The sequence below is a fragment of the Nerophis lumbriciformis genome, linkage group LG05, assembly GCF_033978685.3.
Source record: "Nerophis lumbriciformis linkage group LG05, RoL_Nlum_v2.1, whole genome shotgun sequence".
NCBI lineage: Eukaryota > Metazoa > Chordata > Actinopteri > Syngnathiformes > Syngnathidae > Nerophis > Nerophis lumbriciformis.
Window position 1 is genome coordinate 5,902,501 of NC_084552.2, and position 12,108 is coordinate 5,914,608.

The 12,108-nt window shown below is 36.7% G+C and overlaps 1 protein-coding gene across 11 annotated transcripts in view; it reads left to right on the top strand.

Annotated features, from left to right (window-relative positions):
• The window catches only part of cald1a (caldesmon 1a), a 301,218-nt gene that overhangs the window by 263,724 nt on the left and 25,386 nt on the right, over positions 1-12,108 (top strand). For 5 of the 11 annotated variants that reach the window (XR_009815330.2, XM_061961386.1, XM_061961384.1 and 2 more), the window contains exons 3-5: positions 4,470-4,607; positions 9,116-9,494; positions 11,269-11,457. Coding sequence is in view for 10 of the 11 variants with exons in the window: in XM_061961386.1 (XP_061817370.1) it covers positions 4,470-4,607; positions 9,116-9,494; positions 11,269-11,457 (706 nt within the window). In the remaining variant the exon portion in view is untranslated. Of the gene's footprint in view, positions 1-1,964; positions 2,001-2,061; positions 2,253-2,560; positions 2,734-4,350; positions 4,377-4,469; positions 4,608-9,115; positions 9,495-11,268; positions 11,458-12,108 lie in introns of those variants that run through there. The other 6 variants (XM_061961393.1, XM_061961392.2, XM_061961385.1 and 3 more) reach the window with 6 other exon arrangements.

Sequence of the window (12,108 nt, forward strand, 5' to 3'; positions counted from 1 at the left end):
AAATGTCTAATGATAATGTCAATGAGGGATTTTTAATCACTGCTATGTTGAAATTGTTGATAATATTAATTTTTGTTTCACTACTTTTGGTTTGTTCTGTGTCGTGTTTGTGTCTCCTCTCAATTGCTCTGTTTATTGCAGTTCTGAGTGTTGCTTGGTCGGGTTTGGTTTTGGAATTGGATTGCATTGTTATGGTATTGCTGTGTATTGTTTTGTTGGATTGATTAATTAAAAAATTAAAAATTAAAATTTAAAAATAATTTTAAAAAATTTAAAAAAAATTGATTTTTTAAAAATGAGAATCGATTCTGAATCGCACAACGTGAGAATCGCGATTAGAATTCGAATCGATTTTTTTCCCACACCCCTAATATAAGGTATTTCAATGGTTGGAATCTGCGCTTTTGCATGATGTACTAGTTACTATGGTAATCTAATTAGTTACGATGGTAATCTAATTAGTTACTATGGTAATGTAAGTCACAGCAGCTCAGACGAGGCACCAAGTAGTGTGGGTGGGGAGCGTTTCCACAGAGTGTTTCCAGCATACTTGCCAACCCTCCCGGATTTTCCGGGAGACTCCCGAAATTCAGCGCCTCTCCCGAAAACCTCCCGGGACAAATTTTCTCCCGAAAATCTCCCGAAATTCAGGCGGACTCAGGTCCTCCACAATATAAAAAAGCGTACCTGCCCAATCACGTTATAACTATAGAATGATGGAGGGCGAGTTCTTGGTTTCTTATGTGGGTTTATTTTTAGGCAGTTTAATTAACGTCCTCCCAGCGTGGCAACAACACACAACAACAGCAGTCACTTTTTTGTATACCGTAAAGCAGTTCGTCTGCTGTAAACAGCAATGTTGTGACACTCTTAAACAGGACGATACTGCCATCTAGTGCATTTGATGAAAGCACTTTTGTGCGTGCCACACATCAATGCTCAGAGAGGGTGTTCAGCATGGTTCGAAAAATAGTGACAGATAGAACAAGGATGGACAATTCAACCCTTAACTCAACAATGAGTAGATGAGTGTTATGTGTGTGTATATGTGTAAATAAATGAACACTGAAATTCAAGTATTTATTTTATATATGTATATATATATATATACATATATATATATATATATATAGCTAGATATCACTGAACGTCAAGTATTTCCTATATATATATATATATATATACATGTATATATATATATATGTCTTAATAAGGTTATCCAAAAAATAGAGCTCGATACCGTAGTAGAGCGCAATATATGAGATGAAATAGTCTTGTGATTTTTTTTCCCACACATACATATATATATATATATATATATATATATATATATATAGGAAATACTTGACTTGATATATATATATATATATAGGAAATACTTGACTTGGTAAATTCTAGCTGTAAATATACTCCTCCCCGTTTAGCCTCAATCATCAGGAGATTTTAAAATCTCCTGATGATTGAGGGAACCCCCTCATGAAACAGGCCTGTAGAGATGAAGTAGTCTTGTGATTTTTTTCCCCACACATACATATATATATATATATATATATATATATATATATATATATATATATATATATATATATATATATATATATATATATGAAATACTTGACTTAGTATTTCATCAAGTATTTCTTATATATATATATATATATATATATATATATATATATATATATATATATACAGTATATGAAATACTTGGTGAAATCTAGCTGTAAATATACTCCTCCCCTCTTAACCACGCCCCCACCTCCCAAAATCGGAGGTCTCAAGGTTGGCAAGTATGATACAAAGACACCCAAAATACTTAGCAGGAGAAACATGAAATATTGTTGTAGTTATTTAGGAGCCATGTTATTTTTATTTCAGTGTTTAAATATGTTTATCTTCTTAATTTTTTGTAAAGGTTTTTAATGGGGTTTTTTAACTGATTTTTTTATGTGACATCATTTCCCGTTTGTGACATCACTTCCTGTTGTAGTCTTAACCCTGTGAGTATAGATTGTTACCCTCTTCTAAGCGAGTTCAGCATGTTGTGTTAATTTGTACAATTGAATATCTAAGTTGTTCAGACAACATTGTATTAATGCAAGTTTACTGTAGATTGTGTCATTTCTGAATAGGGAAGGACGTTTATTAACTTTTGTATTTATGTTAGCCTTGAAGCTGGCTAGGTGGCTAGCGCTAGCTTGATTCTCCAGTAAATGAGCAGTGTCACCGGTTTGTCAGTTCATCAAAGTACGGTAATGAATCACGTTTTTTTTTACGATATTTTATTTTAAAGCGATAATACTAACCAGCGAGATTTACCGCGGGTTATCCTTAATACCATTGTATCATTATATCCTTAGATAACGACATAGCTCAAAAAGTTATGGGGCAGCGCCGACATCCGGGCAACTGAGCTACATACGGGTTCTTCGAGCCATAGCAACCTGACTGGCGTTGAAAACAAACCGTCGCCATTACTCTTTAACCTGTCGACCTGCGCTGATTAAACCCGTCATTCTGCCTCCAAAATGCCAAAAAACTGTGTTGTTTTTGGTTGTGCAAACCACAACTGGAAACAGGGAAAACAAAGGTCTTATTTTGTTCTGCCAAAGCGTGCTAAAAGCCCACAGAGACGAGACAAATGGCTCGCAGCTTTACACCGGGAAAACGAGGACGGTTCTCACTGGAGTCCCCCAAAATCCCGGGTCGTGTGTTCGGATCACTTCGTTTCTGGTAAATATAAGGAACAAAAATCCACCTTCTTAACCACAACTTGAACAAATCCAGCTGTGAAGTAACGATGAGCTTCCAGTGATTTTGTATGCCTTCATGGCCTGATGAGTGAAAACGCCTGTAATTTTAAATCAATAATTCAGTTAAAAAAAGGAACAGTAATTCAGCAAATAATAAATCATAATACTGAACTGAATTTGAATGAGCTCTCTACAGATATAATAAATATACAGATACTGGTAGCCACCGTGTAATCCTTATTATCATTTATCAACATACCTTGGGTGATTTAACAATTTTTATGTGATTTATTCGTTATATAACAACCGAAGCTAACAACCGACCTGGTGCGCTTGTGAGGTAGACATAAAGATTTCCAAATTCCATGTCCGGCCATTGTGTAGGATTATCAATCCACGCATCTGCTGGAAGGCGGTAAGGGCAGTCGTTTAATCCGACTACAGAACATTTGAACTCGTATCTTAACCTAGCCTCACTGGAAAGACTATTTACATAATCATACGCCATTTAGAACAGTTTAAAATGCCGTGAAACCTCGTTAAATGCCTTTTCTGTCAATGCTGTGTTCGCTGTGAGCTGGTTTGTTTTCAACGAATTCAATATGGCGACGGTTGCTAGGGGATTGGCAGGCGGAAGTGACGTAGGTCCGCCCTCGCCTATAGGCTCCCACGACCCCGAGAAGGACAAACGGTAGAAAATGGGTGGATGGATGGAAGTTTAGTGTCAGCATGTGCGTGCCACCCTACTGGCAACTGGACTGTAAAATGAAAAGGAAAGGAAATTTAGCTGCATTTGGATTCATTTTTTATTAACAAAATTTTTTTTTTTTTACATAAAAAATATAGAAATACAAATACTGTTTCAATTATTTATTATTCTATTAAATTGTTATTAAATGTATATGGATTCACATTTAATTATTCCATAGGGTTGTTGTTCAAGTGTACAAACACCATAATCACATTTTTATTGTAGTATTATTTATACATCATTCCAATATTGCATTTTATTCTTACTTATTTTTGTATTTTTTTCTGTATTGGTAAAATCCTACACATTTTTTTTAGATGATAGGGAAATTCAAACTCATAATGTCACTACCAAAGCATGGAAATATGGCACCCCCTAATGGAAAGTTTACAATGAAAACACAACAAAATACAAATATATATTTCAGAATAATACAGATAGAGTTAATATTTGTGTAAATTACATTATTCTGATACTAGTGATTGTTTCCTTGATTAAAAAAAAACACTCCCTTTAAAGAGCCATAAATCCCATCGCCATGAGGTGTATATTAAAGACTACTCCGTCCTGTGGGCATCCCAATACTTTCCTCCAATAGTGATGTCATGCTTGGGTGTTAACAGATTCATCTCCCTTGTTTTGACAACGTTCCTCATAGGAAGGGGAAGAGACGTGATAGAGGGAGGGGATTCTGTTGTTGACGACGTGCCACAAAAACCTCACATAAACCCAAAGCGGCTTTAACTCGTATGTTGCAATTAACAAGTAACGGCACTCCCGGCTGCTCCGGCTCAAAGACAAAGGTAGCCCGGCCGCTGGCTCAGCGGAAAGGTCAGTCGGGCTGACGTAGATCAGGACTGCATGGATGTCAGGTGGCCGGAAAAAAAACAGCACTTTGGATGTATCTTCTCTCCCGTAAAACCCTTTTTAACTGCTTATAACTTCCTTGACTCTTCTTTTTCTAGGATGTCCAGGAATGACGATGACGAGGAGGAGGCGGCCCGCGAGAGGCGGCGCCGGGCCCGCCAGGAGAGGCTGAGGAGCAGGGAGCTCGAGGAGTCGAGCGGCCAGCCTGACAGTCTGGTCCTCACCAACAGCCACAGGTGACTGATAGTATCGTAATAGAGTAGTCAGTGTGCAGCGTATATAGATGCACAGCTAGTGAAAATTACAGAGCAATTAGACAACAGAAGTGAGTACCAAGATTTGGTACTCACCAGCCTTTCAGACACTGATCATTGTGTGTTATGGTGCTGTACACTGACTACTCTAACTGTAGTTGCTCTTTAAAACCACAACAATTACAATCGACCAGAAGAGCTTGAAGAGGACTTAAAACAATTTTAATCTACATGTAAAACACTTCATTGTGGTCTATAATATGTATTGGTTATGCTTTGGTGTAAATTTTGCTCTGCAGTCACTTCTATAACCCTTTTTTTTTTAAATGTTATATCACAAGCACATTTAATTCCATAATAGACTTTTTTTGTTTGTTTTGTTTTTAGTAAATAATGCACATTTTTTTAATCATTATCAACAATTATCTAAAAAAAAAAATTAAATATTGCACTTAAGATTAACTTCTTTGTTTTTTTTGCCTACAATTTAAAGCAGGGGTGCTCACACTTTTTCTGCAGGCGAGCTACTTTTCAATTGATCAAGTCGTGGGGATCTACCTCATTCATATATATAATTTATATTTACTTATTTATGAAACATATGTTTTTGTTAACAAGTTAAAGGTGTTTAATGATAATACAAGCATGTTTAACACATATAGTTAATATTGTTAATAAATTAAAGGTGTTTAATGAAAATACAAGTTTGTTTAATACATATAGTTAATATTGTTAACAAGTTAAAGGTGAATAATGATAATACAAGCATGTTTAACACATATAGTTAATATTGTTAAGTTAAAGGTGTTTAGTGATAATGCAAGCATGTTTAACACATATAGTTAATATTGTTAATAAATTAAAGGTGTTTAATGGTAATACAAGAATGTTTAACACATAGTTAATATTGTTAACAAGTTAAAGGTGTTTAAAGATAATACAAGCATGTTTAACACTTATAGTTAATATTGGTAATAAGTTAAAGGTGTTTAAAGATAATACAAGCATGTTTAACACATATAGTTGATATTGTTAATAAGTTAAAGGTGTTTAAAGATAATACAAGCATGTTTAACACATATAGTTAATATTGTTAATAAGTTAAAAGTGTTTAGAGATAATACAAGCATGTTTAACACATATAGATTCATTTCTTTCATGAAGACAAGAATATAAGTTGGTGTATTACCTGATTGTGATGACTTGCATTGATTGGAATCAGACAGTAGTGCTGATAAGGTCCGCATTTTCGAATGGAGGAGAAAAAAAGTCCTCCTTTCTGTCCAATACCACATGAAAGTGGTTGGTTTTTGGCATTTTATTTATCCAGCTTCCGTACTCCTTTGTATACACTTTACAAGAAATACATTGTCGGCAAACTCCGTAGCTTGCTAGCTTGTGCACGCCAGCTTTTTGAGACTCTTATTTTGGTAGCGCAGGCAGGATGAAGAAGCGCTTTTATTGTGCAACTGTGCAGTCGGTTTTTGGAGTTTTGACGACAGTTACGGCGCCAGAGTTTGTTGAAATAAAGTGTTTCTCGCCTTCCAGTCGGTAATTTTAATGAGCTGGCAGCAGCCAGCGTCATCTCAGAAGACCCTCGGGTGCCGTGAATGTCAATCAAGTGACGAAAGTGACGTCATAGTGAAGATTTATGATCGCTCATTTTTAGGACTATTTTTTTAATGGCTGGCTGGTGATCGACTGACACACCCTCCGAGATCGACCGGTAGATCGCGATCGACGTAATGACCACCCCTGATTTAAAGTAACTAAACCCCCTTGTGATCCATAATGGTAATATTTCTTAGTCTGTAGACCTTTTTTAAATAAACTAAGGATTGTGTAGGCGTTCCCAGATTGCAATTCAAACCAAGCCCCTCCCTTTTCAAAAGTATCATAATTAATCTTGTGAAAACCCATATTAAATATATTTTAAAGCCGTCACCTCTTCTTTTATTTCTAGACACTGTCAAAAATAAACTTCATAAACATAATATGTATATTGTTGACTATTTATTGGACATATGTAGGCTATAAGAACTATGACAACCTGCTGCTCAAAATTAATTGCCCCTTCAGGGTTTAATAAAGTTGTTTGAATTGAATGGATTCACCCGGTCACAACATTAGGTACACTTGCACACTTGCCGATCGATTTAGACTCTGCATAAAACCGCTGTTTTTATCTGCATTTATGTCACTAAATGTTTTATTATACTAAAATAAAATAAAAATTCCACCTTTTTTGTGTTTCCTCTGATTGAGAGCTTTACTAATGTCTAAATAAATAAGTCAGCCTCGCTCTGATATCAGAATAGAAACTGCCTGCAAGCTCACGGCTAAATGCATGAACCTCATGTTTTGACGCTTTACATTATCCAACATTTAAACGTTTGTAAATCAGAAAAGACTAAATTCATCATAGGTCCCCGTTCTACAGTAGAACCAAGCTAACTAAGCTAACTGTCGCAACAGCAGCCATCCGTGTTGGTCGTCATAGCAACAGAGCTGCAACACACAAAGGCCTCTTCAGTGGTTTCCTTTTGTGCATCCTGCAGCCGTCTGACAATGAGCGCATCATAAGAGCAGGATGCTTCTTCTTCTTTTTTTTTTAAGAGCCTGCTGCTGCTATCTTCAAGGAAATTCATCCTTTCCATTCTGGAATCCAACATTTTATTTTTCCTGATTTATTTTCAGTGTAGTTTATATTCAAACATTTCTGTGGCGACAACCTGACTATGGAGCCAGAGGCTGAAAACTTGGCTGAATGGACAGGTCCTTGCCACAGACATGTCTTCTGCTGGCTCGCTCAGCATTGACTTCTTTAGCAGCACTCTGGTGTTGTTTTCAGAGGTGTTTGTGCTTTTTAAAGGCTGCTTTCGTGAAAGGCCGCAGCAGCTTGAAAATAATAACGAAAATCATATTTTTCAAACCTGCTCAGTTAATAAATCAATGTACCGTATTTTCCGTAAGGCGTACTTAAAATCCTTTTTAACTCAAAACTCGACAGTGCGCCTTATAACTCGGTGCGCCTAGTACGGAATAATTCTGATTTTGCTTACCGACCTCGAAGCAATTTTATTTGGTACGTAGTGCAATGATAAGTATGACCAGTAGATGGCAGTCAAACATAATACATATGTGTAGACTGCACTATGATGGCAGTATGACTCACGTAAACAACACCAACATTTTATATGTTCCATTGAAAATATAGAAGACTACACACGGCGCTCAAATCTATCAAAATGTTTTAAGTACGGCTTTGGTAAGCTATGAAGCCGCACCGCTTGGTGGATTGTTTTGTGCTTCAACATATGAGTATTATTATGGTGTGTGTAAAAGGTAAGACATATTATCTGGCATTTTGTTTCGCAATATTGTGCAAAAGCAACTTTTCTGTGTTTTGGATCTGCATAAGTCCTGAAAAATGGTGCGCATCCGCCTTTGTAGTCCGTCTCGACACCATAGTCGATAAGCTTCTTCTTTTTCTCTATCTTCTTGTTATGGGACATTCATCCTCCGCTGTTGCCATTTCTAATATAAAGTAGTGTAAAGTTCTTACTTATATCTTGTCAGTAAACTCGCCATGAAAGCGCTAAAACATACCGGTGTAGTGAGTTACACTATTCACCCAAGGAACTTTAGTTATTAGAGAGTTCCGGTCGGACGGTTTTTCACGGGACACATTTCCGGCGTTGTTGTTTCCGGATGAGGAGATGCTGCTCCGTTATTGATTGAAGTAAAGTCTGAATGTCATTAAAACAGTCAGCTCCATCTTTTGACACTTCTTCCACTCCCGTCCTTGCACGCTACAACAAAGATGACGGGGAGAAAATGCTGCCGAAGGTGAGCCACGTAAATAAGACCGCCCACAAACTGTCAGAAAACGGCTTGAAGATGATCTGTAAAACAAACATTTTGACCAAAGAACCACCATTACATGTTATGTAGACCACAAAGAAGTGTTTTAAAAATGTTTTTAAATAATAATAGTCTGACTCCTTTAATGCGCCTTATAATCCGGTGCACCTCAATCCATCCATCTTCTTCCGCTTATCCGAGGTCGGGTCGCGGGGGCGGCAGCCTAAGCAGGGAAGCCAAGACTTCCCTCTCCCCAGCCACTTTGTCCAGCTCCTCCCGGGGGATCCCGAGGCGTTCCCAGGCCAGCCGGGAGAGATAGTCTTCCCAACGTGTCCTGGGTCTTCCTACCGGTCGGACGTGCCCTAAACGCCTCCCTAGGGAGGCGTTCGGGTGGCATCCTGACCAGATGCCCGAACCACCTCATCTGGCTCCTCTCGATGTGGAGGAGCAGCGGCTTTACTTTGAGCTCTCCCCAGATGACAGAGTTTCGACAGTGAGGGACTAAAAGAGCAGAAGATGCCACAGAATGTGCTGCAGAACATCAGTGTTTCAAGGTTCTTAGGGTAGACTGACTGTGTCACATTGGAAGCCCCTATGCCTTGTTTTCACGTGTTTTGCCTCCTCAGTGTTACAGAAAGCGACTCGGTGAGCAGCTCCTACGGAGGCAACAACGACGATAACGAAGAACAAGCCCTACTGGAGCGCATGGCCAAGAGAGAGGAGCGCCGCCAGCGTCGCCTGAAGGAAGCGCTGGAGCGACAGACGCAGCTGGACGCTGAGACGGAAGGCCAGCGGGACTACGACGTCGGCGGCGGCGGCGCCGCAGAGAAGAGCAAAAAGCAGGAAGTGGTGGAGGATGGGAGGTCCTCCTCTTGGAGCCGTTACCATCACGGCGAAGAAGAGGAAAAGGAGGTGGTGGTCGTGACGAGAGAGGAAGAAGAGGCTGCTCCTGATGAGGAGAGAGTGATGGACGAGAAACCAAGAAGGTCTTACTTAAGAGAAGAGGTGAGACTTGTTTATTTAGTTTTTATTTCCATATGTTCCTTATTTTCTTAATGTTCCACTTTTAAACGAGCCAAAGGGAAGACAACGTGTCATATAATTTAATACATTAGCTGTGAAGATTATATCAGTAAAATTAATACATTTTTTTACTGAAAAAATGTGTACATTTGCTGAAAATATAGGAGAAATGTACATTTTGACTTGTTTTTTTTTTTAAATGTTTCAGAAGAATGCGCATTATTTACGAAAATATCAAGAAAATGAGCATACCGGTAATTTACTAACACATTAAGGGAACATTTAATTTTTAAAGAAAATGTGTGGAAAATCTGCATTGTTAGTAAAAAAAAATTGACAATAATAATTTCCAGAACAATATTGGTAAACTAAGAATAATGTCTTTATTAACCCTATTACTTAAGGGTTAAAATGTGCTTTATTTGCTAAAACACTTGAAAAGTTATGCTATAGATTTTTTTTTTCAAATGTGCATTATTTACTGACAAATTTGGTGAAATGTGCATTATTTACTCTGAAAAAGATCTGAAAACTACGAAAAATTGCCATTATGGACTCAAATGTGCTTAGTTTACTGAAGAATTAGGAAAATAAATACATTTACTAAAAAAAGATCTCATAACTATGAAAAATTACCAATATAGAATTAAATGCGTTATTTACTCAAAGATCTAAAACAAGGAAAAAAATCCCATTATAAAATAAAATGTCCTTAGTTTACTGAAGAATTTGAAAAAATTGCATTATTTACGCTGACAAATTACTAATATAGAATTAAATGCATTGTTTACTCAAAAAAGATCTGAAAACAAGGAAACAATTACCATCATAAAATTAAATGTGCCTTGTTTACTGAAGAATTAGGAAACATTTGCATTATTTCCTGACAAATTTGGGAAGTTTTCTGGATGTTTTTGTATGCATTATTTACTAAAAACATATAGAAAGTCAGGGAAAATTTTCATTATTCATGGATTAAAATGTGCTTTATTTACTGAAAAAGTAGCACTTTAATGATTCAGTTTTAAATGTGCATTATTCACTGGAAAATTCTGAAAAATGTGCAATATTTCCTGGCAAATTTAGGAAAATATTTAATTATTTAGTCAAAAAGGTTCAAAAGGGCAATATTACCACTATCATTAAAATGTGCTTTATGTATTTATTATATTGTGTATTTTATTCATTTAAATGTGCATTATGTACTGGAAAATTCTGAAAAATGTGTATTATTTCCTAACAAATTTAGGAAAACATTACATTTTTACTCTCTAAGTTCGAGAAAAAAGCAGGCATAGTACCACTAGCAATCAAAATGTGCTTTGTGTATTATTTGTTTTATATTGTGGATTTTATTTATTATGTTGTTGTTTTTAAAAGTCCAGTATTGTAGACATTTTTCCAACATAACAGTTGGGAAAAAGTGAATTATTTTTTGACAAATTGTGGTAACTATTGGGACAAAATGATTTAAAAAGAAAAATTCATGCAAAATCTGAAAACTAGAGACAATGTTCTTTATGGATTAAAATGTACATTAGTTGATGTAATTAAAATTTGGTAAATATTTTTAAAAATGTGTATTTGTTGAAAACATTTGGGAACCTTGAGAACATGTGCATCATTACCTGAAATACTGGAGCATGTTTAGGCCTGAATAACTGACAATGTGATGATGTTTTGCTAGGAATGAGGCGAGGAAGCTAAAGTAGAAATACTCAAATAATGAAGTTCCCCATTGATCCTGGTTTCATAGGAGCTCACAGGGAAAGGAAGTCATTCACTAGTCAGTTCAAATCAGGCCGAGTCAGCAGACGTAGTGGCTGAAGAGGCACCGGAGGGCGATTATGTAGACGCCACCTCAGGGAGCGAGCGTACGGTGCAGGGAAATGACAGTGAGGCGGACAGAGAGGTGTGTCAGATACTGCAGTCGCAGGACAATCAGGTATCTAACTCTTGACTAGAGGTGTCCACCACAAGCACTGCACAAAGGCACTCTGGGAAATCTCGGCGCCATCTCTGACTATTCAAACATGTGAGCGAATCGATGGTGAGATTACCCAGATGTCTTCAGTGGTCACTGTGTGGTCTGCAGCCTGGTTGTTGATGCTACACTTCACTGCTTGTTTTTTTTTTTGTTGCATGTCTTCCACCTACTTGCTGTTACATCACACTGACTTTTACTCCGCATGCTCATCAGTCACTGAGAAGAACCATTGCAACACAAAGACATTTAAAAAAAATTGTTCCTATTAGGTACACCAAATAATCATAAGCCCTGTATCAAAATGGTATGGTATTAATTTAAACATGCATTCATTTACATGTGATACATTATATAATTTGCAAATTCTCATTTCTCTTTACCAAATGTGTAGTTTAATTAGTTAATTAGTTTAATTTGGAGTCATCTTAAAGATGTAAACCTTTAATTACATCACTAACATTAATGTATTATTAACGAAACACTTAGAAAATTGCATCTCAATTTTTTCTTGTTTTTTCCGATAAATAGGAAATAATAAGAATAAATATTTGTAACATGACTGCATGTATCTTTAAATTGTGTTAAGTTGTTATGACAAATCCAAACACA